The 27,149-nt window shown below is 42.2% G+C and overlaps 2 protein-coding genes across 7 annotated transcripts in view; one reads left to right on the top strand and one right to left on the bottom strand.

The window, feature by feature from the left end:
* Positions 1-19,112, top strand: part of SLC16A12 (solute carrier family 16 member 12) — a 32,413-nt gene extending 13,301 nt beyond the window's left edge. For 4 of the 6 annotated variants that reach the window (XM_074544971.1, XM_074544973.1, XM_074544970.1 and 1 more), the window contains exons 2-7: positions 6,587-6,793; positions 8,444-8,547; positions 9,777-9,920; positions 12,315-12,906; positions 13,975-14,234; positions 15,338-19,112. In XM_074544971.1, the coding sequence (XP_074401072.1) occupies positions 6,684-6,793; positions 8,444-8,547; positions 9,777-9,920; positions 12,315-12,906; positions 13,975-14,234; positions 15,338-15,600 (1,473 nt within the window). In that variant the 5' untranslated portion in view covers positions 6,587-6,683 and the 3' untranslated portion in view covers positions 15,601-19,112. Of the gene's footprint in view, positions 1-5,391; positions 5,463-6,586; positions 6,794-8,443; positions 8,548-9,776; positions 9,921-12,314; positions 12,907-13,974; positions 14,235-15,337 lie in introns of all 6 variants that reach the window. The other 2 variants (XM_074544972.1, XM_074544974.1) reach the window with 2 other exon arrangements.
* A 2,347-nt stretch (positions 19,113-21,459) lies between these two features.
* On the bottom strand, positions 21,460-25,795 carry IFIT5 (interferon induced protein with tetratricopeptide repeats 5). Its single transcript, XM_005481238.4, has 2 exons — positions 25,595-25,795; positions 21,460-23,499 (listed from the first exon to the last, which is right to left on the bottom strand). The coding sequence occupies exons 1-2, from the start codon at positions 25,597-25,599 to the stop codon at positions 22,065-22,067; spliced, it is 1,440 nt and encodes a 479-aa protein (XP_005481295.2). The 5' UTR covers positions 25,600-25,795; the 3' UTR covers positions 21,460-22,064.
* Between the last annotated feature and the right edge of the window lie 1,354 nt (positions 25,796-27,149).

The raw sequence follows: 27,149 nt of genomic DNA, 5'->3' as shown, positions 1-27,149 counted from the left end.
GATTTCAGTAACAGACATGTACTGAAGGAAAATTGTCTGGCTCTCTATTCTTTAAATCACAGTGAGGAATGAAATGCCTGTTTAAAACCCTTAAGAGTGTCAATCAAAAATGCACATTTTCAGGTGGAGTTAAGTTGAAGTCAAGCTTTCTCTGCAAAGGTGTTTTCCTACAAAAATATTCCTTTGTGGTTTTTACCCTCTGTAGTTAAACTGCATTATTTAAGGACTAACCTAGCCAGGAGCTATGTAAAAGAGTCAAGAGTGTTCCATTATCATTTGCTTAACCTTTTTCTGTAGACCTTTTCTGTCAGGCTGTTGGTTTTCTGTAAGCCCCACACAATGGTTTTGAGAGACAAGGCATGTTCACCTTGCATTTCTCATTACTGACAGTAACTACTCCTGCTGTGGCTCCAGCTGCACCATTTGATTTAGCAATTTCTGGCAGCTTTGACAAATTAAGGAGCCAGTGTGGCAAAGTGATTGCTGTGGGAGGCAAGCATGGCCCTTCCTTTCCCAGTGACTGCTTGGTACAGGAGCAGCTAAAGAACATTGTGCTGCTCTACAACCCTTCCTTTTGCCATCTTTTTCATGTTTCAGCTCTTAGTATTTTTACTTTTTGGGTAAATGAGAGTCTTCTAAACTCTTGCCCTTCCTTTGTGTCACCCCGCTTACCTGTGCCCCTCTCTGGCACCTCCATTCTCTACCAGCTGCTTAGCATCCCTTTGCTTTCCAAACTGCTTTTCCTGTTCCATCTGTCTCCAGCAACCACCTCCCTCAAATGCATTAACTGAAGCAAGCAAAGAACATTTGCTGTTCAGCGTAGTGATGGGAGTTAATAAGCTGGGCTCTTACACATTTCATCTTCTCTACCTGGATGCATTTTGGATGGAGGGCAAGTTTTATCAGATGTTTGTACGATGCCCAGCCCTGTGACACTGCTCTATGATCAGAAGCCCCAAAGTACTACGGCAAAAAAAAATTATTAATGTTGCTTTTATTTGGTATCATGGGGAAATCCCTCCTTAAATGTATAAAAGTGGTTACACATTTTCAAAATAAAACATTCTGATTTATTCAGGAATAATACGGACAAAAAACTGGAAAAAGTATGAAGCACTTACTACAATCTGTCTTAATGTGCTTCTTGTCTTAGTGTTACAGAAACAATTAAAAGTCAGGTTGGATTTTAGTTTTGTTTTGGGATTTTTTTAGATATTTATTTGTTTACTTTCATTCTGGCACAATGCCCTAAATGAATTTTCAGGTTAACAGTTCTTTTTTTAACCATTTGTAACAGTGCTGGAATGATACTGGTTTTATGGAGGTCAGAGAAGCAGAATATGTACCCTGCTTGTAAAGACATGCACAATCTGCAAGATCACTTACTCACACATGGCATATTTCCATGGATTCATCAGCCATTCTTTTCAGAAAAACATAAACTTGGTTTTTGTCTAGAGAATGGACAGACACAAATTCAAACAGAGAAAAGCTGACAATATAGAGTGACAGCCTTATGGTGCTCAATGGAGTTATTTTTATTTAGGAATAGAGGGTTACAGAGAACCACTTGGGTTGTTGTTAAACAAGTCAAAGTCATAATCTTATAATTCTTGATAAATAGACTCTGCTGAAATCAAAACAAGCTGTTCTTTTTGAGTTAAATAGCTAACTTAGGGTACAGAATGGGACAGCTGTTGACTTGAGAAAATAGATTAGATTAGAAATAGTGTTTGCATCCCAAGAGCTGTACAGAATTGAAGTCTTTATTTTCCATGTAGTTAAGAACAATTTAGGATTTAGCAGCCTGCCAGAATTCTGGCTGTAGTGCCTACCATGATATGCAATTGCTAGTGTGGAAATATGGGGAAGCAAAAAAGGCTGGAAAAGTGTCTTGTTTTTTCCAAACAGGAAAAAACCCAAAAAAGAGTACCTCCTTTTCTCCTAACTGGACCTGTCAATGGAGGGTTTGCAGCTGTCTGCATCTTCTGTGCTCATATGCAATACCATGTCCCATTTAAATGTACTCTACTGTGTAAGTTAAGGTAGCAAACTTCTGGGAAGGACTCTGGTCGATGGTCAGATGCGGTCATCCTTGATCCTTCAAGACATGCAAAAGAAATGAACTCTTTCAAAAGCTGTAAAATATTTAATCTTCTGCTCCACTGTCCCACAGAACATACATATTATTGTTAGGTAGCTTTTTCCTTCTTCTCTCTTCTGTCTTTGATACTCATACTACACCCTTTTTGTTTTTTCCTTTATTCACAGTTCTTTAGTTTGTTTATTTTTCATTTCATTGAAGATGCAATAGTCAAAGAAAAAAGAAAGCAGGAGAGTGTTAAAACAAGAGGTCAACATGAATGTAGCAAGTGCCTAGAAAGTTTGGTGCAATCTGAAGAACAAGAAAGACAGAAGATCTGGCCTAGAGCTATGTGAATAGTAAATACAAGAAGGTAGTAAACTGCCCTACAATTAGGTGTGTAGGTTAAATAGTAAATATATGCAATTCTGTTACCTTTCACGCATTAATGAATCTACTCCAGCTATGCTTAAACTGCCTTATACTTGTTCATAGAATTCATCTGCACAGATGTTCTTAGAGTGACTTTGAAAGCTGTGTGTTGTTCACCAGAGAAGTGCAGTTTAAATTCATTGGTGTGCATGAACCTGTTCTGGAAGTGTGTCCTGGCATTCTGGGCACAGAGACTGTCACAGGCTTCTCAGGCCTCTCCCACCCCATCTTCATGGTAAAGGAAGCAAATGGCACATACAGTTCAACTATCTCACACTGGTCCAGAAAGAAAATTCTAGATAAGTCTCTTTCTCATTTTTCTGACATGTACATCTCTGCATTATGGAACAGGTAAAAGTAAGTGTTGGATTCTGTGCTTACTTATGCTGGTAATACATATTTGGGGCAGCTCCCTAGGGATAAACTGCACAGAATCCTTCCATGCAGTTCTGAAAGAAATTGTAAGGCATCTAAACACACAGAACCGTTTTGATTTTGTATAATCAGGAGAGGGTGCAGAATAAAAAAGTAGTGGAGTGGGTCCCCCACTATGGTCTGGGATCTGTGTTCCTGCTGTGGGGCAGCTGTGATACAAATCTCACCCTATGCCTGTTCCTCTGGCTGAAGCTGAATCCCTCTGCAAATGGAGCATTTTCAAAAAGCACTGGAGGTGGCATTTCCTGAGACGAGGGAGTTGCCAGCGCTGTAAATGGAGCAGGTGAACAAGGTAGGAAAAACCCAGCCAAGGTCCCCAGACAGGCCACAGTGACTGTACCTGCTGTTCCTCTGTCCTTTGTCATACAAATACTTTGCATTTTCAAGTTGTTGTGATATCAATTATTGATCGAATTACAAAGAATGAAACCTTTAGGGTGGCAGGAGAGGTGGGCACAGGGAGCAGCGAGCTCTTGCTGCCTGTGAGCTGTTTGAAAGGTCAGGGGCTCCTGTCGCTGTGCTGGCTGGTTGCTAAGCTGCCGTGGATTTTTGTGCTCCTTTTCCTGGCAAAAGGGACCTTGTGATGAGGTGCAAGGTTATGGCAGTGCCTTTTTAGTAAACTCACCCCCTCCTTTCTGCTTGCTGAGTGACTGGGTAAGAGAGGTGCTCTCAGGAGCATTTGCTTTCTTTCTAGGCTTCTTTCTGGCTGCTGAAGCAACTGATATATCCTGCCAAATCAAACCTAATGTTTTTTCTTGGGGGAACAGAGTCACTGTTTAGTGAGCTGCCAGGGCACATTGGGTAACTAAGGCTTTCTAAGGATCAGCAGAATTTGTACCATCTTCACCCCACTTGCATCTTCTTTGAACTCACAGCAAAGCACATTTACGTAGTGCTTGGGTGAAAATTACCTAGCAAAGTATAGAGCTGTTTCATGAGATTATATTTTAACCCTGCTTTCCTTCAGCTGTCTCAAGCAGCAGGAACTTTCATGTACCTCTGAGATATAATAGCAGCCAATGCTGCCAGGCCTTACAGTGGAGCAAATATTCAAAAATAGTCTTAGCCTGTACCAGAAAAGTTGAGAAAAAGATGCAACATGAGAGCAAACTGGCTTTTGGGAAGGAGGAGGATATGATTGCTCAGATAAAGTGTGCTTTCTCGCTGTTCAACTTCATTTACAGAGTCCACAGCCTGTACTATCCACCATACAGATAATTGGAAAACAGCACTGGGGTGTAAGCAAATGAAGTTTCCTACCCTCCGAATGAAATTGTCAGGTTGACATAATAAGTGCTTTTAGACATGTGCAGCAACAAGAAAGGTAATAATTTAACTTGCCTATTAGTTCAGTGGCTGTGAAAGGCACAGCACTCCTTGAAGCAAGTGGGGAATCAAGGAGATGAGGTCTGCACTAATCTGCTATAGGGAGGCTGGGTGGCCTTTTCATGTTGGCCAGGCATTTTTAATAATATGGTTGTTTTCAGTTGCTTGTAATCTCATTAAATGTTTGCTGGCAGGGTTCTGGGAAAATAACAGCTAGTAACCATGTAACCAAACACCTAATCTATGTTTACTTAGCCTGATATGCCATCAAATTCTTCCCAAGTACGTTAATGTACAGCTAAAAATGTGAACTCAACCCTGAGCTGAGGCTTGCCTGGGAAGTGGGGCCAGAGATCTGGGCTGAGGCCATGCCACCCAGCTACTGCTGTTTGTGCATTAAAATTAGTTAGGGCTCTGTATGTGCAGATCTGAACATTTTTTGTATATATTTCTTCTTATTGAAGGGTTATTGTTATCCATTCTGCCATTCCTGGAAGTTCCTCTTCCACCCTAAATAATCAAAACTTGAAAAAGAAAACCAAACCAACCAACCAAACAAACAACAAAAAAAAACCACTAAAGAGAAAAAAAAACAACCCCATAAAAACCCCCTTCATTCCTGTAGAAGGGGCAATGAAAGATACTGCTCAGACCCAAAATAAGGAGCTTCTCCCTGCAAAGACTCTGCAGAAAGTGCCCAGGATCCTCCTGTGATGGACCATGTGCTTATGCAAACTCCACCTAACTATATTACTAAGCTTTCAACATGTTGTGGTTTTTGTTTGTCATACCTGCTTTCTCCTACTTTGCTCACCTTTGAGTTTGGCAGTGTGTATATGTTTTCTTAAAATAATTCTGGTTTTGGTTTTGAGCTGGATATCTCAAGGAGGTCGCTGAGGGACACTTCTCAGAGGTTCAGATCTGATGATGTTTAGGGCTAGTTCTAGAGTGTCTTGCTGTTTTGGGTCAGGAAGCTCTGGTCTTTGCAGGGTCAAGCCTTGAGCATCACCTGTCTGAGCAGCTTCAAGGACTGAGGATGCACACTTTAACCATGTAGCTGCTTTCTTGAGTTGCCATTTTAAGTGGCTCTGTATCCCTCTGATCTGCCTTAACAGGTAACACCTTCTGAGAAGCCTGTGGTTCTTGTCAGTGGGAATTTTGCATTCTCAGCATCTGTTGTATCAAGGTGAGATGGAAGGTATTTGAGCTTTCTCTTCAAGCAAAACTGAAAGGCATCCCAGATATTCTGCTTATGTCTTACAAGTCTTTGATCCATCCAGAGGCTGGTGGGTGATGGCAGAAACACGGGCTGAAATGTGGCACTGACAGCCAGCACTGTGTGTTCCTGCACTGAGAAAATTGGGGCACTTCAGGTCCCTTGGCTGAGCCCTGCCATTCAGTCACTGATGCAAAAGGACTGAGGGCTTTTTGTTGGTCCCCTCAGCAAAGCATATGACTCAGTTACTCACCAGGGGTGCATCCAGTGGGTGTCAGTGGATCTCCTGCAGCACCCAGTGTGTATTTAGAGACAATTTGATGGCCTGGATGCAGACACAGTTTTGATTTAAGTGGTTAGGAGAGGGGAACAGGCTACCTCTAACCTTCTGTGAACTGTCCATGCTCACAAAATTAAGTTGCTGTGTCCTGCTGATTAGAGCTTTCATCTGGGGTTTAGCTCGTGAGAATACAGAGGACATTTTATCATCAGATCTGCTCTGATTGTGGAGTACATATTCCCTTTCCATACAAAGGTGAAAACTGTATTCTCTCAAACAAAACTTTCACACTAAACTGTGTACAAGGAACAGTAGCTAGTTTGACTAGTGATTGCATTTGAAAATACTGTTCAGGCCAGGGATGGATGAGTGGGGAGCCTGCCAGAGGTGTATGAGGACTGGCAGCAGTGAAGTGACTTGCACATTTATGCAGTGACATGCAGGGGAAGAGGGTATTGTGTGCTAGGACGCAAGTGCTGGACAAATCACCCAAATTATCATGAAAAGCATGATACCAGACACTGGCTCAAATCTTGATGGTCCTCTTGATTCCAACAAATTTTCATAAACTGCATGTGAAAGAAACGCTCCCTTTTCTGCAGTAGGGATGGCTGAGGCAGTGTCTGCCCAGCCGCTCGGGTTACACCGTGTGCAGTCTGTCCTGACCCTGGCTGTTTCTCTCCGCAGATGGCCGCAGCCCCATGTGCCGAGTGGCCTTTTCCTGCAGTAGGGATGGCTGAGGCAAGATTTCTGCTCAGCCATTCATGTTACACCGTGTGCAGTGTGTCCTGACCCTGGCTGTTTCTCTCCGCAGATGGCCGCAGCCCCATGTGCCGAGCAGCCCGGGCCCGCGCCGGCCGTGAGGGCCGCAGCCAGGCGCTGTCCCTGAGGCGAGGAGCACAGGCACCGCCATGGCCTCATCCCGCCGGACCCGGCACGCCGGCCCTCCCGACGGAGGCTGGGGATGGATGATTGTCGCTGGCTGCTTCCTTGTCACCATCTGCACCAGGGCCGTAACAAGGTAAAGGCACTGCTGCTTGTCTTGCTGGCCTCTTTGTGGCATTAGCTTTCTTTTCTTTTCCGCCATAGGAAGAGGGTTTGTTATCTCCTGAAACCCCTAAGGCTGCTGGGGCGACCAAGGGATTATGAGCCCTCTGGCTTTAGTCTCGCCTCCTCTGACAGCTGCTCTAGCTTTCAGCACCTGCTCCCTGATTTCTTACAGAATCAAGGCCAGGGGCAGGTAGAGCTATTTCAGGCTGTGGTGGTGTGCTGGGGAGGGAAGAATCGTGTAGGGTCTCTTTGGGTTCACTGTGTCCCTCTGACCCCACAGCCGTGCTCATTTTTGCCAGTCCCAGTGAATTACGTGATTCCTGAGTCAATGTGAAAATCATGTCAATACCCCCTTCTCCCACTGTGAGCATTTCAGACACTGTCCTACCTGAGAGGGTCCGAGCCCTAGAGAAGAGACTCCTCTCTGCACCCTTCTGGTATCCAAAATATGCAGAAAATATTTTCTCAAAATAGAAAGAACAGGAGAGAACAAGAACTAGACTGCTGCCTCGCATAAAAATAACGCAATCTGGGATGAGATTGCTTTCACAGTGACTTTGATGTTGACTGCAGATAGAGGAGCCTGGTGTGTGTGAACATGGACAATTTAGCTTTATTAAGCAGAGAGTTAAGCACCCTGGTAAGTGAGGAAAACTTGTTGGGCAGTCAGTATAGTGGAAATACAGTGTTTCCTACCTAAAGTTCTTATTTCTTTTAAAATAAAGCTTCCAGATTTAGAGATCTTAAATCTTTAGGGATCTAGGATCTTGGAGTCAACAGCACAGAAGGGGATAGAAACACTTACCCAGTGTTAGTTAATGCATACAAATGTACCAATTCCATAATAATAGCAGAGAATTCCTAGAGGATTTAATTCCATGTTTGTGTGTGCAATGTGTTACATACAGGAAATAATCTAATGGCTGGCACACATTAGACTACATAGAAGAGTGAAGTATGTGCAAGAAAAAAAGCTGAAGAAAGTGGTCATTCACTGATTTGGGAAAAGGCATCTCTTGTTGATCCAGAAAAGAGAATGAAATTATGCAACCTTTTAATCTGTTCCTCTGCAGGGACATATTGAACAGTGACACTTGTCAAGTTGAGAAGGGACCTCTCCTGCAAACATTTTATTAAACTGCTGGAAGGTCCACAGGCTCCTGCTGTGTTTTGATTCTTTGTTTGAGAGGAGTTACTTTGCAGTTGTCCATCCATGAGCACACAGCTGCAGGTGGGGTTTGCTCTGCAGGTGTTACATTGACCCTACCCTCCCAGTTTGTGTGGGTGTGGGACATTGAGCAATAAGGCCAGTGAACAACTGTGAAGCCAGGGCTTTGTGTGCCAGGAAAGCAACATCATCATATGGGCTATAAGTTGCTGGGGAGAATTAGCATTTCAATTTCCTTTTAGTTCAAAATACCGAGTCATAAAAACTCTAGCAGCAGATACCCCAGCAAGAAACATGTGATATTATAATGTTCACAACCACAATTTTGATTTTCCCAGGAGCTGGAGAGGACCTTCAAGTGGATACTTTTTATACCTGAAGAGTGAGAACAGTATTTTCCATGAGGCAGATATTCCATGTTTAACTGACTGCTGTTCATGTTTTTTGTCCTAGGTGCATCTCCATTTTTTTTGTGGAGTTTCAGGCATACTTTGGGCAGGATTATGCCAGAACTGCTTGGATCCACTCCATTGTGGACTGTGCTACGATGCTTTGTGGTGTGTATTACCCTTTCAAGAGTAATGTAGCTACTTTTGCATTGGCTCTATCTGTTTTTAGCATGCTCACAAGTTGGCAGAGTCAGCTGGGAAAGAGTGATACTGTGGGATCTCTGGGGTATGGTATATCCAATCTGCTTCCCCCAACACAGTTCTGCAAGGGAGTGCCTTCATGAAAGAAAAAAAAAGAAGCAGAACTTTGTTTTGTGAAATGATCTAATTTTTCAGAAATGTCCCTTTGTTCAGGTCTATTGGGACACCTCATGTTTAAGAGCTAATAACTGAGCAATTGTTTCTTTTGCCTTTTGATTGGAGTCCTATTTGAGATGTAGCACAGGATGTACATCTTGCCTCCAGATCAAGTCACAACCATCCTCCTTTTATCAAAAATGTATATTTACAAATAGTCTTCTCTCTTAAAAGAAAATTTGCTATTATTAAAAATCATGTGCATCAACACAGTAGTTGTACTGAATTTCTCATGGGTTTTCTTTAAAGCTGTACAGCTTGGTGAAAATCCATGCCCTGGTCCTGTAGAAGAGATTAATCCATAAGAATTGCTAGAAAGGCAGAGGGGCACAGCAAGAATGAGATGCAACAACTCACCTGTGACAGCCAGGTTATATCTTGGGGAAAAGAGAGAAATAGGGGTATCCTTGCCCTGGCATTGCAGGTAGTAGAAGGGGAGAAGGGTAGGTGATGGCATCCCATGGTAGAGGCAGGGTGATATGGGAGACATTGGAGTTGGAGAAGTGCAGGAGAAGGGTAGCAGCCCTGGAGATTGTCCAAAAGATGTGAGACCTCTCCTGTTTGTGTCTAACCCAGAGCCCACAAGGCCGGGGAGTTGTGAGGAAGGATACCTAAAGTTACTGAGGGCTGAAGTGCAAATTCCAGGTGGGGAAAAGTCTGAGTGTTGTAAGCATAACAGTGTGGGCTGTTCCTGTGACCTGTCTTGACCCCCTGACACTGCAGATTAGCTGGGTTCCATAATGACTTTGATCTACAGATATGGCTGCTGAGAAAGGTACTGCAAGTTTCAGGTTTAACCTGACTTTTAGAGGATTTTTTCTTTATATTTGGTGCTCATGCCATTGTGAAAGAATTATGTTGGAAGACCACTCTGTAGCTGCAAACACCATTTTCTCCTGCTTCCTTTTTAGTATAACTGTTGCAGTGAACTGTGTGTGAGGACCTGCCATTAACTACCAGCTTTATTTGTTTCTTTGAAGCCCCGCTTGGGAGTTTAATCAGTAATCATGTATCCTGCCAAGTTGGTATCATGCTAGGAGGGCTGCTGGCATCTACTGGACTAATTCTGAGCTCATTCGCCACCAGTCTGGAACATCTCTACTTATCATTAGGAGTCCTCACAGGTAGGATGCATTCAGCCCCTTTGTTGCTGCCAGAACACAAGACAGGAATGCTAAAAACAATGGGTGATCTCTTCTCCATGTCATACTGACACTGCACTGGTCAAATAGAGATACTCAGACCTGTTCCCATGTTTGTAGACCAGAGGCTGGGCCAGCAAGAGCTTCAGCACTGACTGATCTCATATCACACAAATGCAGCACGCTGCAAAAGCAACTTTACCTTCTGTTGGAGAGAGGACTGTCAATAAAGTTCTGAAGTTATGGGAGGTGAGGAAGAACTGCTGTTGCAGTTGGTGTACATGAAAAGGTTCCCCTATTTTGACTGGGATTTGGGAGGAGTTTGTTATAGCAGAAGTTCTAGATTGCCCTAATATATTTGCATATTTGGGAAAAAAAATTAAACTAAAACATAAATGTAAGTAAGAATAGAGGAGCTCTTGGCGAATACCAGGCACCTCAGCTGTATGCCTTACTTTTGTCTGCATTGCATTCCAGTTGAACAGCAAAAAAAAATTGCTGGTTGGTAGTCTTGCTGTAGCAGCTCCTCCATTTTTGCTCAGGTATGGTGAAAACAAATCTTTGCTCTGTCCTATCTGCCTGTGTTTGTTGTGCACAAAGGAACTTGAGAGGGGCCTGTGGTCACACTGACATTCCTTCCTCATTAATACTGACCTGGTAGCCACGGTGATATAAGACCTTGTACTTGGTCCCCTGGAGTTTAGTAACGAGTTGGTGGAATTACTGCAGTTCACATGCTGCCAACAGCTTATTTATTTAAAAAAAAAAAAAAATCCTTATTTTAGTGCCTGTTGCTCCTGTATTACAATGTTAATCTTTGACAAAATGTGTTCATAACAAATAAAAAGGCTTCTTGTAATTCGAGGGACTGTGCTACAAACCATGCTAATACCTGTGAGGCTTCTTTAGTGGGGGCTGCTGTGAATACCGAGGTGGAAAGGCAGTTACAACTTACATGGAGTAGTAAAGAGCCAAGTTCATTACAAGCAGTGAACTTTCAGCCTGTGGGGGCTGATGAACAGAGAGGTGAACTGTTGGTAAAGGCTAGATGTGGTGCCCCCAACCCAGAGAGCAGATGGGAACACAACAAGTGAATGTCTAAATCCATAAAAGCAACAGGACTTGAAACCAAGGAGTGAAGCAGAGGTGAGATTGGGGAGTGTCAATAAGTAGCGGAGTTCCTTGTAAGCGGTATGAAAGTGTTTTCAGCCCTAAACTTTCCACTTTTCACAGGACATTTGTTGGCTTTTTTGAGACATTTTCCCCCTGCCAACTCACTGAAAAATAAATGGTGTATATGCCTAATAAAGTATGATTTTCATAGCTCTTGAGTGTTGATGTCTAGCTCAGGGCTGCTCTGCTGGCTCTGCTGCCTGTACAGCTCCAAGCTCAGCTCTGTGCCCTGCTTGTCCCCTCACCTCCTGAGGGGTGCCAGACTGGGCACCCGTCGCCAAGAGTCCCTCTAATCCTCTTATTCCATCCTGGCAGGTTTAGTGCCTGCCTCACACAGTGTGGCCTTTGAGGAGGATGTGGCAAGCCAGTTACAGCACTGGGGACTGTTTTATCCTCTGTCAGCAAGTTCTGCCAAAGGCACTGGGGACTGTTTCACCCTCAATATAGAACATGCTCCAAAACCCTAGTCAGGAACTAATTTCTATTAGTGATTCAGAAATACGTATTTTAGTGTTAGGGCAACCACTTGATGATTAAAACCTGCTCTCTGATTCTGCAGCAGAGACCACAATCTTTTTCTCCATCCAAGAGATGAATCTTATTTGTTTACTCAACTGGATCTGGCTTTCTGAGGCTTTCCTCCCCTCTTTACTTGTAGGCAGGGATCTGAAATGGTCAGGACTCCAAGCATCTGCTGCAAGGGGTTTGTTTAGCAGACCAAGAGAGGTTTATTGTAGAATATTAGTAACAGAGACAGGCTCTTTGTACTGTGTTTCAGAGACCTGAAAATTAATGCTCAGGGTTGCAACAGACCAAAACACAAAGTGGTGCCTCATCAGGACAGCATGTCCAGTGTCAGCATTGGTGCAGACCCTGGGGCAAGACCTCATCTTGTATGCATGAAAGGCTGGCACACCCGTTCTCTCATGTTTAGTGATCCTCCTTGTTCTTATTATGACCATTACTTCTGTCTGAGTCTTCTTATTGTGGATTAATGGTCATCAGTTAGGTTTGTCAAGTCAGGGACCCTGCCAGTGGAAGAAAGACATCATCCTAGTTTCTCATCAAACTCAGACTGGCCTGCGTGATGCAGAATCAGAAAAAGCTTTCTATTCTTTGGTACTAATGAAAATGCATTATGTGGTTTGCTTTAATATGTTCCATATGTCTATTAAGCCATCTGCACTTTGCTTTCTTTTCTAGGACTTGGATTTGCACTTTGTTATTCTCCAGCCATTGCGATGGTGGGCAAATACTTCAACAAAAGGAAAGCGCTGGCGTATGGAATAGCCATGTCAGGAAGTGGAATTGGTACCTTCATCCTGGCCCCTGTGGTCCAGCTCTTAATTGAGCAGTTTTCCTGGCGAGGAGCTTTGCTCATCCTGGGAGGTTTTGTACTAAACCTCTGTGTCTGTGGTGCCTTGATGCGGCCTATTTCTCTTAAGGAGGATTGTAAAGCTGCTCCTGAGTTGCTTGAACAGAATTATGTCTCTGAAACAGAGAAACAAGACTTAAAGCGAATGTCCATCTCTTCACCTTTAATCAAATTATGGCCTCGTGAATGTTTATGCTACTGTTCATGGAAGGAATATGACTTTTTGCTGATGCCAGGCTTCATGGTGCTGGCAGTGTCAATTTTATTTATGGCATATGGCTGCAGCCCTCTTTTTGTCTACCTAGTGCCTTATGCTCTGAGTGTTGGAGTGAGTCATCACCAGGCTGCCTTCCTCATGTCCATACTTGGTGTCGTAGACATCATTGGTAATATTACCTTTGGATGGCTCACAGACAGAAGGTAAGGGCTTCTGGCTGATCAAGGGGAAGCTTTAGCTGGTGGGAGGCTGGATACAAGCAAGGTATAATACATATAAAAGCTAACATGATGTACCCTTTCTCTAGCATGTGTAATTTAAAAACCCCCAACAGAGTCTAACTTTCAGGAATGCTTGCTGTTTAATCTTTTTGTCTCTTCTGAGATTGTTCAATTGGTTTAATATAATTTTTTCCTGAAAAAATGATGTGTTTGTATGTTTGATAGTGGAAATGTAACCCCTTCCCTGAGGTATGTTGCGTGTCGTTCTCCATATCTATTTCCAAGGGGATTTCACCCTGTTTCCTCTGCTTTTCCATCTCTTTTGTGCTGCTGGGGAGGCTCAGAAGTTATGGAAGAGGGTCCAGGGTCTGGCCCAATATTGTTAGGCACATGCTAGGAAGGACTGACTGAAAATTGTTATACATTTTTCAGTATATAAGAACTCACCATGCATTGTGAACTTAGCTCACTCTGAACATCAGTGTACAGCATCTGTAACATCAGTAGATACTGGCCAAATTAGCAAGGATTTTGATTCTAAAGGATGCATTCTTTACACTTATTTAGTTTGTGGGAGAAATCATTGTTTTTGTGAAGCAGGAAGGGAGAGAATTGCCATCTCACTTAATTCACACTAATTCACATTTAAGGGCTGACTAGAAAGGTGGCAGCTAAGAGAGCTATACTGCAATATTTTATGCATAATTCTGGGAGCACCTTGCTGAGTTGGGATGTAAAGCCTAATGAAATACTGCTTGGAACATTGAAACTTTATGGGTCTGCAAAATCCTGGGAGCAGGGCTCTGTCACTAGGAACATCCTGAAGAACACAGCAGGCACCAGGCTGCTGCTGGCCAGGTGTTTCTGCAGCTGTAGGTGGGCAACTTTCCCAGCCTGGGCTTGTCTGCTGAGTGAAGGCTTGTGTAAGGCAATTGACTTGATCTGAGCCATAGAAAAGAGAGAGAGACTGAAGCACTGCATGCCAGGGCATAGAAGCTGAAATGCTGGTTTCAGTGATAATCTTTTTCTTTTCTGTTTTGAAATTTGCAGGTGCCTGAAGAAACATCGGTACTTTTGCTACCTCTTTGCTGTGGGAATGGATGGCCTCTCTTGTCTTTTCCTGCCAGTTCTCCAAAGCTTCCCCTTGCTTGTGCCTTTCTCATTTACCTTTGGCTACTTTGATGGAGCCTATGTAACGCTGATCCCTGTTGTGACAGCAGATGCAGTGGGAACTCCTTTGTTATCATCAGCACTGGGCATTGTGTATTTTCTCCATGCCATACCATATCTAGTGAGCCCACCTGTGGCAGGTCAGTTTTGCCAAACGACTTCCCCACAACCTTATCAGTACTTCAGATTTACCTATTGATGTAAAGGGGAAGGAAAGTTAGCAAATGTACAGCGAATGTGAAGGCAGCCTCTGGGTAAAGGAATAACACACCTGGACATTCATAACTCTTTAGATTTCCCATCCTGGTCTCAGTGGGATGATTTCTACATATAGAATGAGATGAAACTTAAAAAACAAACCAGTATGAAATAGGCTTCTAAGAGCTGCTACATCACCACTTCATGTAGTTTAGAAACTGTGCAAGTAGAAGGAGTAAAAGATTCCACTGTGAAATTACATGATTTTGTAAAATCTAAATCTCTCTAAAGAGAGTTTAATTCCAAGTTTGTCTTTCTTTTATGTTTTCTTTTTGTATTTAGTCTCTACATTGCTTTGAACAGGTGGGTGAGTCAGCTTCACTCCTGTTTGGTCATACACTCATCCCTGTAATATCTAACCATCATTTTTGCCATTTGTACCATTACAGTGAAGTAAGGATGAGAGCTGTACCCTTATTATTATTTAGAAAGCACTTGACACAGTTTTTAATACTGTGGAAGCTCTGAGATCTTTTTCAAACAACCAACTCTCTATATATGTTGCATATTTTGTAAATTGATGTTTACATCAATTCCCAATTAATCACTGCTCATTAAGCTTTTAATTTAATTTTTCATAGCAAAAATTATTGCAAAATAGAATTGTTTTGAGTGAAGCATGAGCCTGGCCACAGCTTAATAAATATTTCTGCATGAAGATCTTGGAGCTCTCTAAGCCTTCTAAAGACTGCCAGTTAAATCCAGGCAGTTGGAAGATGTTTATTTAGTAGTGTGGTGATGACTGCTCTGCCTTTTCTTGTGGATTTGACCTCCAAATAAAAGGCTATAAAGACATTATTTGCCTGCTGAGAATAAATCCCTCTCTGCACCAGGATGTAAAAATATAGTGATGGTGATGTAAATCTGTATTATTTGATTGTTTTTATATGTGATAACTCCAAAAGTTTATAACTGGGTAACAGGATTTGTAAATTATCCATGAGAATACTGGTGGACCTCTAAATTATTTTTTTTTTCCCTACAGGCTGGCTTGTGGACACAACTGGTAGCTATACTGCATCATTTCTCCTGTGTGGATTTTCTATGATATTTAGTTCAGCACTATTGTGCTTTGCAAGACTAGCAAAGAAAATCAAAAGAACACATTTGCCATCCCTCACTGGTAACACAGCCTTGAAACAGCACATCTGGACAAATGGAGCAATAGCTTATTCTGTCACAGCAGAATTAGACCAAAGGGATGTTGAATTTTTGGCTGTGGATACAAACAGCTTCAGCAAGAGGTGACAAGTGCTGTTGAGATTCAGTAGGGCACAACCTGAGACAGATGTGGCTCAGTGGTGTTACACTGTTGAATATACTTCTCCTGTGAAACAAGACCTCTCAATTAGATTGTTCTGTCGTGTTTTAGTTGGCTTAAATCTACATACAGCAACAGTAATACCAAGTTAATGCAGTAATAGAAGAAAGCTAGACTGAAAATAGAGTTTGTAGATACAAGTGTTCACAGATTTATTTGAAATGCAATGTTGACTTCACAGGGATCAGTCACCAAAACTGAACAATAACATTTACATTTAAAAATACTATTAATGACCCAAGCTTTTTCATTTTGTGGTCTAGTGTGTTTCAATGGACTAATTATACACACCATGAAAAAATCTCTGCATTTATCAGTCTGCATGAAACTCTTTGCAAATGAGTGATGAGTGTTTCAAATGCCAAAGTCATCTGTTTGTTTTGCTTTTGGTTTTTTTTTTTTTTGTTTTTTTTTTTTTTTTTAAGAAAATCTGGCAGGAAACTGATTTATGCTGAAAGTATCTCTGGAGCAGCTTTAATTTTTACAATGTGCCTGAACTTTGTACATACATTTCAATTTAATTTCAAATATGGGTTTAGACCTGCTTTCCCACGTGCTCTATTGCAAATTTTACTTTTTTCCTTTTTTCTTCTGGATACCTTTAAAATTTGAACTTCTAAACATTGACATGCAGGGTATGATCTTTCAGCTAATCCTTGTCTTGGAGGGTGGAAAATGTGTAGTGGTGGCTCTGCTTATCTGAAGAGGAGTAAATTTGTACCATGGGACCAGGCATGCTGATAGACAAATGTGCTTTAAGTGCATTAGTTGGAAGAAGCCCAAAGGCAGCCCAAGAGACCAGAGAGGCTCCGGTGTTTTCAAACCCAGAGCCTCTTCCTCTTGTAAAATCAGCACCTATTAGAGAACTTTAGAGTCCATGCAACCAGGTGGCTGAGAGATTGCCCACCCTGGGCTGATAATGGAGAGGACATTGGCAGAATTGTTTCTGTGTATTGCAGGGGCAAGTCTGTGTCTTTTCAGACCCAGAAACTGCATCTTCAGGTGGTGCCAATTGCTCATTTGTACCATCTGAGAGCTGTCAGGTCACTTCTCCTTGAGGGCCAGAACACAAGAGCTGTGACTTGCTGACAGTCTCCTGCTGCTTGTGTGAGGAATATACTCCAGCTGGCTGCTTCACAGGAGCTAGGGAGTGCATGTAGCTCACGGAGTAACTTACTGATGTGATGGTCTAATAAATACTGTGATTTTGTACATTTCCAGAGTGAACACATTGTCAGCAATGGAAAACTTTACATTCCACAATACAAATAGTTTCAGTGTTTTAATGCTGTATCAAGCTGATTCTGTTCATTAACAAATTGATCAGAGTCTAAATAATTTTCACTTACACTCAACTGGTAGTTTTGTTATTTTGCAGTGTGTTCAATGGCTGCTCATGGTGTCCTTTTCCACTCTGTGCCTTGGAAGTGAAAGTAACATAGACTGATATTTATCAATTTGATTTAGACCAAGAGTACAGCCATAGGAGTATAATGTATTTTATATACACACACACATATATATGAATAGCATGTGTATCAAGTAGTTTTGTTACCCAAGTGTATTTTAAATACAACATATTAAAATAGATTTGTGTTTAAATTAAGCCTTTCTTTCTGTCCTGCTTTAGGAATGTAGTCAGAGCCAGTAGCATGATCTATGTGCACAGACCACAGAATAAGCAAGAGCAGTGCAAAGTCTTCTTAAAGCCAATGACATAACTTTTCTTCAGCTCAGCATGAAAATTGACTCTTGGGCCCCAATTTAGTTTTTAACATATATTCATTAAAAAAACCAAAAATTATCCATGGGGGTTTCTTAATGAGTTAGGAAAAATATGCACATGTGGAAAAAAATAAATTGGTTTTATTAATGAGTACTGATGAAGATAATGTTCTAGATCATAATATTTTAATATTTTAAAAAGTAGGGAATAGTGTGGTCAATCAAAAATACAATTTTTTGGAACAAGTTATAAATTACCACTGTAAATAAATTTACAAAAAATTAATTACTTTGTTTATCACATCACAGCACATCATGGAACTGCATATTGTAAAAGCCTGTTGGAATAATGCTATATGTATTTTTATCATAGTAAATTATACTATGTAATATGTTATTAGCATTTTCTTATTATTTCAAGATTTTTTTCATATGCTTTTCCCTTTATTTTTTTAAGCAGTACTTATTGTTTTAAATATCTTATTTAGAAGCAAACATTCAACTGGTTTTATCCACAGACCTTTTGTAGAAAATGGTAAAATTCTTTCAGGGCTTTCCAATACTGTCTCTGCTGTGACTAAAGTCAATGGAGAAAAGTTTATATACTGCAATAAAGACTTCTGTGCATAAAGGACACTGTGAAATATCAGCCCTGTCATGAATGCTCCCACTAAGAAACAAAAGGAAAGAAGTGGAGCAGAAATGACCTGCAAGTGGAAGAAATGGGAATGCAATCCAGGCTGGTGAAGCCTCAGGCCAAACTTCCAGCTCCTGCTCCACAGAACCCAGGCTGAACAGATCACCTTCATCCTGCCATGTGAAATATTTCAGGCACTGCATTACAGAAATCCCTGGCTCACAATAGTTTTAAAGAACGATTTATGGTATCGGCAATATTTTTTTTTCAGAGATGATAATATTCAGGCAGTCCTCCATGGAGGACATTTCCTGGCATGGCTTAGTATGGGAATAAATCAAGATACCCGAGCTAGCTGTGAACAATTTGCCAGATGAACACTGCATGTTTGAGGATTTAGGGGTCTTTTCCACCCTTAACTATCCTGCAATTCTGTGTTCCCACCAGCCCTGATGGACACAAGCGTTGATGGGCATGAGCTCGGCTGGAGCACTGCACTGCTGAGCCTGTCTGGCTCCCCAGGACAGCGTGGTGGGACTTGGCTTGGGTAACATCTGTCCAACAGATCCTCCCTCAGATGGATCCTACCTGGGATTATGCTCTGCTCTGTGCAGTGGATGGAAGTTCAGTGTAAGTAAGTGAAACTGCTCACAGCTGCTGAAGTTATCTCACGTGTCTCCATTCCACGGGGTTTGAAATGGGGAAATAATAATTATTTTGAAATTATTTATATTCTAGTGATAATCTGGAACATTTAATAAATTGTACCTTGGAAAGTTGTGTGAAAGCAACATTGGAAAAGTCAAGTACCTTCTGTTGAAAAATTACTCTTTTTTCAGAAAAAATATTCCTGAAACATTCCCATCAGCTTGGATAATAATTTATCTCTGGAAAGACAAAGGCTGTGTTACTATATGGTGAATATATTTTATATTGCCAAACATTGTTTCTTTGTAAAGTGTTACAAATTTATGTGAGAGGGAAGAGCTTGTTTAACTTAAACTGTAACACTACTTCATGGTCAGCATGGCAAAGTCCTTAGTAGGGTTTGCCTCAATAAATAATACCTTCTTCTTAGTGTTTGTTCTGGTGTATTTCAGTAAAATTTTCTATATACTTTAGAAGGTGCTTTTGAGTCATAAATTGATACTTCCTGAAGTGTTATTTTCAGTCATTTTCCCCCTACACAGCTAGCATCAGCTTCAGGGTTATATTCATATTTGGGTGTGAATTAATTGACAGGTGTGTTCAGCCTCTGTGCAGTTCTAGTTTTGCCCCCACAACCCCCCACATATTTCTCAAAAATGTGTGTTTCATTTTCTCTAACTCCCGAAGCTCCAACTCAACCTGCTCCCATGTCGGCATTCCAGGCAATGCAGCAGCACCACCCTGTGGGAAATAACGCTTTTCCTCATTTACCAGACATGCAAATCCAGAAGGCTGGATACCTGGGAGCATCCCCAGGCATCTGTGGTCCAGAGCTGTCCTGCAGAGTACAAAGAGGTGAGGCACAACAAATACACTTTTTGCATTACTATGCCTCACAGTTTCTTCACTGTGCAGATCGAGCTGCTATGACTCTTCATAAAAATTCAGGCTCACATATTTTTTCCAAAATAATTTATACCTTATCCTTATTTCTTCAAGGTTCTTCTTTCAGGAGATATCCTGGTGGCAGTGTAGAGGGGAGAATGGATGTGTCACCATGGCTTGCACCACCTTTTCCCCAAATTCTTCCCTGCTGCCCTCCACCCTCCATGCCCTCAGTGGAGTTTAGGTAGCGCTGGTGCTGAGTTTAGAAGCTCTCAAGGTTCTCAGAGGCAGTGAGGTTGTCTGACAGACCGTTTTGTCCCCATAGCTGGGCGCAGCAATGTCATGTCACCAGTTCCTGACTTTGCCCCCACTGCTGCTGCAGCCAGCTTTCAGGAGTGGTCTGCCAGAACTGTTCCCAGTCCCCCTCCTCTCCCTCCTCACCACTCCTTCCCTAGGTAGGGTTGCCTTTGTGTGTAACAGAGAATCTGGCAGGTGGCTGGGAAACAAGGGTGGATTTTGGTCCAGCTGGTTCTTAGGAAGAGTGTTTGCAATATGTACACTTGATTGCTTTTGCTCGTGGTATAAAAGATTCTCTGAAGGAGAGCTGAGAAGGAAGAGGTTTATTGTTATTTTGTGATCTGGCATCAGTGTTTTACACTCCTTCATGGCTTGTCATCCTGTCTGTATGGGGGTGCTGTTGTGGGTGCAGGAACGCTCCAGGATGGCTAGAAACTAAAGTGCACATCCTTCTTGATGGGCTCTGTCACCAGTTTGCTTCATGCTACTCTAGTGGCTAGGGCTCAGAAACATTTTGGAAGTAGAGCACTAGTTTTCCCTGAGTACTATGCTCTATCAAACACAGGGACACTACTGGGAAATTAGAAAAGGATACTACAAACAATAGCAAAATTTAGTTGGACAGCTGAAGACTTTCGGCATTTTAGTGCTTTCTTCCAACTATGTAGACCCTATGGGCACCTGTGGAGGCTCAAAGTCCTGCAACTGAAGTGACAGCACCTTAATCTATGAGGAGCAGAAACAAGTGAGGGGAAACATCCCTCTTCTGTTAGGGTGAGAAAAGCCTCCCTGCCATGGGCCTCTGCAGGCACATGTTAATATTTCCAGTTTCATTGGCTCTCCCAGTTGTTCCACCCCTGTTATCCCATTCATTCCCCTAGTTTGCTGACTCCCCCCTGCACTACTTTTCCCTGTTCCCACTGGTCCTCAGAGCCACCCCTTTTCCCCCCCATATTTAACCCTGTACCCTCCACCCTCTTCTGTGTCTCTCTGTGGACCTCCTTGGAAGCAGTAAACAGCCTTTGGATCTCCAAACAACGACCTGTCCTTTGCCTTTCTTCATTAGCTTTTCTGCAAGTGTGCTCCAGGCCCTGAAAGCGAGGGGTTGCTCTCTGGGACTTGTTGAAGTGCGCTGTTTTAGGCACCCACCCCTTTTTCCACATGCCCCTTGTGCTCCCCTGCCCTGTTCTGGGGCACTCACCCAGCTCTGCTCTGGCTGTGCTCTCCCCTCCGCGTCCAGTTCAGGTCATTTCTTGTGTATGTTTGCTATCCCTGGCTTTTTTGACAAGCATGGCCATAGCCATCTATTTGGCATCTCAAAGAGTGTCCTTCCTTCCTCTCCAGAAGTTGTGGTTCCTGATAGGGTGTTTTGGGTAAACTAGACAGATGTTGTTTTGTGCACAGTTTAATTCTTTTGTGCAATGCCCCTGGAGCCAGTTTTGCTGAGAGGTCAGGGAAAATAAATATGAAAGGCTCCTCAGCCTTTCATATCCTACCAAAACTTTATCCTTCTTACTTTTTGGAATGGCTGTTTCACTTTACTTAATCTACTAAGATGAAGGCTGGTTATCAGAAAGATACTCAGAAGCAACAGTCAACAGATTAAACAGACTTTAGTAGTTCACAGCAATAGTATACATTTTGTAAGCTTCCAGTGGACTAGCTAAACGGTATTTGTTTTTCATAACTAAACAGCATACAAGGTAGTAAACTGAACAAGCCTTCAACAAAAGTTTCTTCTACAAAAGATATTTTTGAAATACTTAAAAAAGCTTCAGAAATTCTATTTGTGTATAAGCATGCCTTCAAGTATACAGACAAAATACTACTGTATGATTCCCTTATCTTTTTCTCAGTAGAAGGTAATATCTGGTTTCAGCACAGAAGTTCTGTATTCTGCAGACTATCACTTAAATCCAACATTTATACCCATGTTAGCATTGAAGACTAAGTTAGATTAGCTATAAGTATATATTTTATATATTATATAGTTATCCAAGCATGCTTTTTGCTAGTGAATGAACAAATCAACAATTGTCTGCAGTTTCTACATTATGAGTGGAAAGTGATACCACCTGTGTTCTATTTGGTCATAATGTCTACCTTCAAAAGAAAAACAAACCACAAAAAAGGTTTTGAAAGTCTGTTGAAACCTCCTTGGTTTGGGAGATTTTTTGGTACACAGGATTTTTGTGAGCTTTAGCTTGAAATGGAAAGTCGTAGCTCAGTTAATGCATTCAGATATTCTTCATTGTTAGGATCCAAAGCAATGGCTTCCTCATAGCATTCAATTGCTTCTTGTTTCTTACCATTTAGTTTATGAACGAGTCCAAGTGTACCAATATCGGTGGCATCTCCTAAACCACTCTCAATTTTCTGTTTCAATAATGTCTCCACAGCTTCACTGGACCTTTTTCTTGGATAGGAATCCATTTCCAGTTTCAGACATTCTATGTAATATTTAATGGCTTTTGATTCTGATTTCACGTCAAATTGCTGAAAATGGCCATAATTGAAGTAGATGTCTTGTTTTTCATCACAGGCTAGATCATTTCTCTGAAGCACTTTCTGAAACGTCTCTTCTGCTTCTTCATACCTCTTGTCTATTGCATATGTCTTTGCTAGGTCACTATAGGCAGAAAAAAATACTGGCTTTTTGTCAATCGCTGTTTTAAAATGAAAAATGGCAAGCTCCATGAGATTCTCCATTTCCTCTCTACGTGGGTATCTTGTCTTTTTCAGCTGAAGTACCTTGGATCTGTAGCAGAGTCCTAGTTGGTGATGCAGAACGACAGACTTTGGCGTCAGTGCTAGGGCCTTCTTCAAAATCTCCAGTGCCTTGTTCACTTTTTTTTCCTTTCTGTAAAAATTAGCAGCATGTCGCAGGAAAACAGGAAAGTCAGGGGTTTTCTGCAGTCCTTCTTCAATGTACCTCTCCCCTTCATTAGCTCGATGTAATCGCTGAAGCTCTAATGCAAGCAATGCCATAATGGAAGTGTCCATTGGGTTCAGTGCCACTGCCCGCTTCAGGGCCTCGAGGCATGGCCTCCTCTCCCCACCATACCACCGAGCGTCGCCTTCCAAGCGATACATTGCTGTTGCATAGCCAGCATTAAGATCTGAGTTATTGGGCTCACTCCTCAGAGCATTTTCAAAGCAATTCACTGCCCTCTCAAAGTAAGCCCTCCCAAACCGCAATAATGCCCATCCTTGCTCAGCGTAGATCTCTGGAAGCTCAATCTTCCCATCAGCAGAACTTGAAAGCTTTTTGCAGCTGTTTTCCACTTTGCTTACATAAGTTTGAGCTTCTTCATATCTCTGCATGTGGTAATAGATCCAGGCATAGTTCCCCCAGGTAACAAGACTTTTCCTGTCAATTTCATCTGGATGACGTTTTTGAATAGCTTCTTCAGCTTTTTTGAGACTTCTCAGGGCTTCCTCATTTGAATTCTTTAGGTATTTTACATAGGAGAGTAAATTATAATCTCTAATCTCATATTTTGCCAAAAACTTGATATGATCAAGTGTTGTTTCCTCTAGGGCCTCAAGACTTACATGCTCCTTCAGCAAACCCCATGTAAAATGACATTCTAACTGCAATAGGGAAGTCTTCAAGGAATCCTTGGAAATGGTACTAGAAGAAATCAAAGAAAAAGGTTGTTTACACCCCATTTACTTTTTGCTATTCTTATTTTTAAGCCTGGCATGATGTACTTTAAAGGCAGGCAATACCTCACTTGGTCCACAATACTTCAAACAAGCCAAAGCTGTAGGGAGACCTAGGTCCAAAGTGCTGAATACCCATTTTAGTAATTCTTCTCGCCAGTGTTTGATGGCACCTCTTACACAGAAATAGATGTTGCTGTGGATGTTAAAATGGAGGGCTGGTCTCTGTAGTAAAGCTGGCACACCCTTGGGCCTCAGAAACATACTTCCTGTGCTGGGAACAATTGCTGAAGCCTACCCAAAAGATGTTATCACTTAAAATTCCCTTTAACTATAAATAATTTGATTTACTCAATTTCCTAAACCTTTGTACATGTTATGGCTTCTATTATAAATTTCATTTTGGATTTCCTGCATTTTTAAATCCTTGTATGTTAGATCATAGCACCATTCTTATGTAATGGTTATACTGCTTATATGGTTAATGTATCCAGGAATTGGGTCCCGGATCTCACCAGCCTCTCCAGTTGCTGGCACTTGGATGTACAGCCCATGAGTATGTAACCCCATTCCACTTGCTGGTGCAAAGCACACGCTCACTCACTAACCCTGTGACTCCTCAGATGCTGCCTCTGGCTGGTCAGGGAGCTTCTCTCTCTCCCAGGTGCCTCTTCCCTAGACACACACACTCACACACCCTTATTACCCAGACATACTACTGGTCCTTAACACTCCTGTGTCCATGGTGTGGTTTGAGCTGGCAGCTAAGCAAGATGCTGCTGCTCACTCATCTCCCCCTGTCCCCCACTAGTGGAACAGGGAGGAGAACCGAAAGTAAAAATTGTAGGTTAAGATCAGAATTTAATAATTTCTAACAAGTTAAGCAAAATAAAAGATAGCAATAGTAAATATTAATATTTACGACAAAAGGAAAAAATAAAACTCAAAGAAAAACAAGTGGTGCACAGTACAATTGCTCACTACCTGCTATCTGATGCCAGACTCTGTCCCTGCACCCCAACCAGCCCTCTTCCAGGTGACTCCCTCAGTTTATGTACTGGGCATGATGTTCTCTGGTGTGGAATATCCCTTTGGCCAGTTCAGATCCCCTGCCCTAGGTGTGCTCTCTCCAGCTTTTTTGTGCACCTCCTCACTTGCAAAGCTTGAGACACAAATAAGTCCTTGACTAGGATAAACACAACTACCAACAAATTGTGAGTGTGCTATACACATAATTGGCATAATGAAACCAAAACACTGTACCAGCTGCTGAGAAGAAAATTCTATACCAGATGAAATCAGGACAATCCCTCTCCATCATTCAACAGCTTTTTCTTCCCAAATGTGGAGCCACCAGGGCAGGGTGTTATTTGGGTTTCCCCTGCTGCCATTGCCTACCTGTGTCCTGTGTCCCTGTGTGGGTGCACAAACTGTCACACAATCAAGAGAACGTTTTTACAACACAGAGATGACATTTTAGTCTACACTGTTGCTTTCCCTTAATTAAAGAAGAGTTGACACACAATTCTATTACTGAGGCTCCTCAGTCAAATCTTCCTTTCTTAGAAACACTTCCTTGCTGTCTGTCCTGCAACTCCTAGCAGGTCTGAGAGCCTGTGGGGCACAGCATTTGCTGCTGCTCAGCTGCACAATCAAATCTTTTGAGTAAAAAAAGGACTGAGTGGAAAGACTGCAAAATTATTATGAGGAGGCAAATCAAGGAGGAATCACAAACACAGGTTTGAGAGACAGATTATACCTCTTTGGCTGGGCACCAGCTGCCCCTGCTACAGCCTGGATTTCATCCTCACACTGCATGCAAAAAAAATTCAGACTTTTGTTCTACTCACAGAGACTTAACCTCATTAGAGAAGCAGTAACATGACAACATTCAAGAGCATCCTTATTTTATTTTGGTTCTTCTCTAAATATTCTGTAAAATATTTACTGGTTCTAGATGCTCAAAGTCCCTCACTGCTTACATTTATGTAAATAATAAGCATTATTTTCCCATGGCATGGAGGAAAAAAAAGCATGTTTCAGAGACTGGATTGCTTTCTTACCTCATGGTTTTCCTTTTCTGCTCACTTGTCTTCAGATAGCCCCAAAGCTAAAGGAGTGCTGCCCACTGCTGTTGTGCCTTCCTTTTATTTGGTCCAGCACTCATGGTCTGTGATGAAATGTCTGGGAAAAAGAAAGTGAAACTTAGCTTTTCCCCTGGCGTGCCGAAGCAGAATAGTCAGTCTGCAGCTGAGGAAATGAAACTGAGTCTCTAAGCCGAGCCGTTGCAGCCTGGCTCTGTGCCATGCATTACTTGGTGTTGTGGAGAATGTGGCAACGGCTCCTAATGCTCCCAGCGTTTGCTGTGTTCAAAGGCAGAGACATCCACGATAAAGAGAATATTTCAGGCTAGTGGGGGCTCACCTGGTTATCCTGCATAGGCTAGGCAAGGGTCATTTGCCCCTGGTGCCTCTGCTGATGCATCTTTGCACAATTCAGTGCCATGCTGTAGGCTCCTGTTTTATTGGTGTTGTGTCACCCACGTAACACACACACACAAACAAACCCTTATCTCCCCTCTCTGCACTCGTTCATCCTGTGTCTCCACACCACGAGGTCTCTGATGCTGTACCAGGTCTCTGTTCTTCTGTACTACGCCATTGTCTAAGAGTTCTAAGTATCCCATCCACAGAAAATGTTTGCTGCTGCTCTCTACATAAACCCACGACTATCCTTTCACAAATCACATTAGACAGAGGCAGTCAGTTTGAGAAACTGCTGTCACAGGTGTGCCAAGCAAAACAAAGCTGAAGACAGGTCAGGACAAGGTCAAACTGAGCAAGCCTTGGTCCCCAGGCCATCCAAAGCTTACAGCCTGATGCTGGCAAGAGCAATGCCTGCTACAGGCTACACACCTGGCAACAGAGATGGGAATGGCCCGGGCTCTGGAGCATCTATGAACAAACAACTCATTGATGCTTAGTTTAAAAAAATTAAAAATGCAGACCCGGCTCTGTAACTTGACTTTGGGAGTAACACAGGGAAACAAGAAATAGGTCATAACATAAATAAATGGCACTACATATGGTAAATTCAGATGTAACCTGAAGCTGCAGACTAGGGAAGAAAAAGAAAGGTCTAGAAGTGTGTTACCCAACTTATAAAAATGACTCAAACTAGATCTGGTGAGAGGAAGAAGAAACCACAACCCTCAGCATGGTGGCAGAGATGTTAGTACCTGATAACTGTTATTTTCCCTAATTTTCTTCTTCCCTTCTTTTCTCTCCTTTTCCCCTTCCACTCTTTCCCTCCTTAAAAAAAAACTCAACAAACCAGTCCTACATATTAGAACTTCTGTTTTTCACAAAAATTTGGAGAGCCTGAGTAACACACAAACACCCCCACACCCCCGCCTTGTGTCTTAAGTGTCTGTCTGTGTGTTTGTGGTGTCTGTGGAGGGGCTGTTGGAGCTGATGTTTCAGAGCTCAAGATAAAGGTTAGTGCAGCTCCTAAAGGAGTGCTGCCCACTGCTGTTGTGCCTTCCATTTATTTGGTCCAGCACTCATTTGATCTGTGATGAAATTACTGGGAAAAAGAAAGTGAAGCTGAGCTTTTCCC

The sequence above is a fragment of the Zonotrichia albicollis genome, chromosome 7 (assembly GCF_047830755.1).
Source record: "Zonotrichia albicollis isolate bZonAlb1 chromosome 7, bZonAlb1.hap1, whole genome shotgun sequence".
In the NCBI taxonomy this organism is placed as follows: domain Eukaryota; kingdom Metazoa; phylum Chordata; class Aves; order Passeriformes; family Passerellidae; genus Zonotrichia; species Zonotrichia albicollis.
This window is presented reverse-complemented; position numbering and strand designations above follow the sequence as displayed.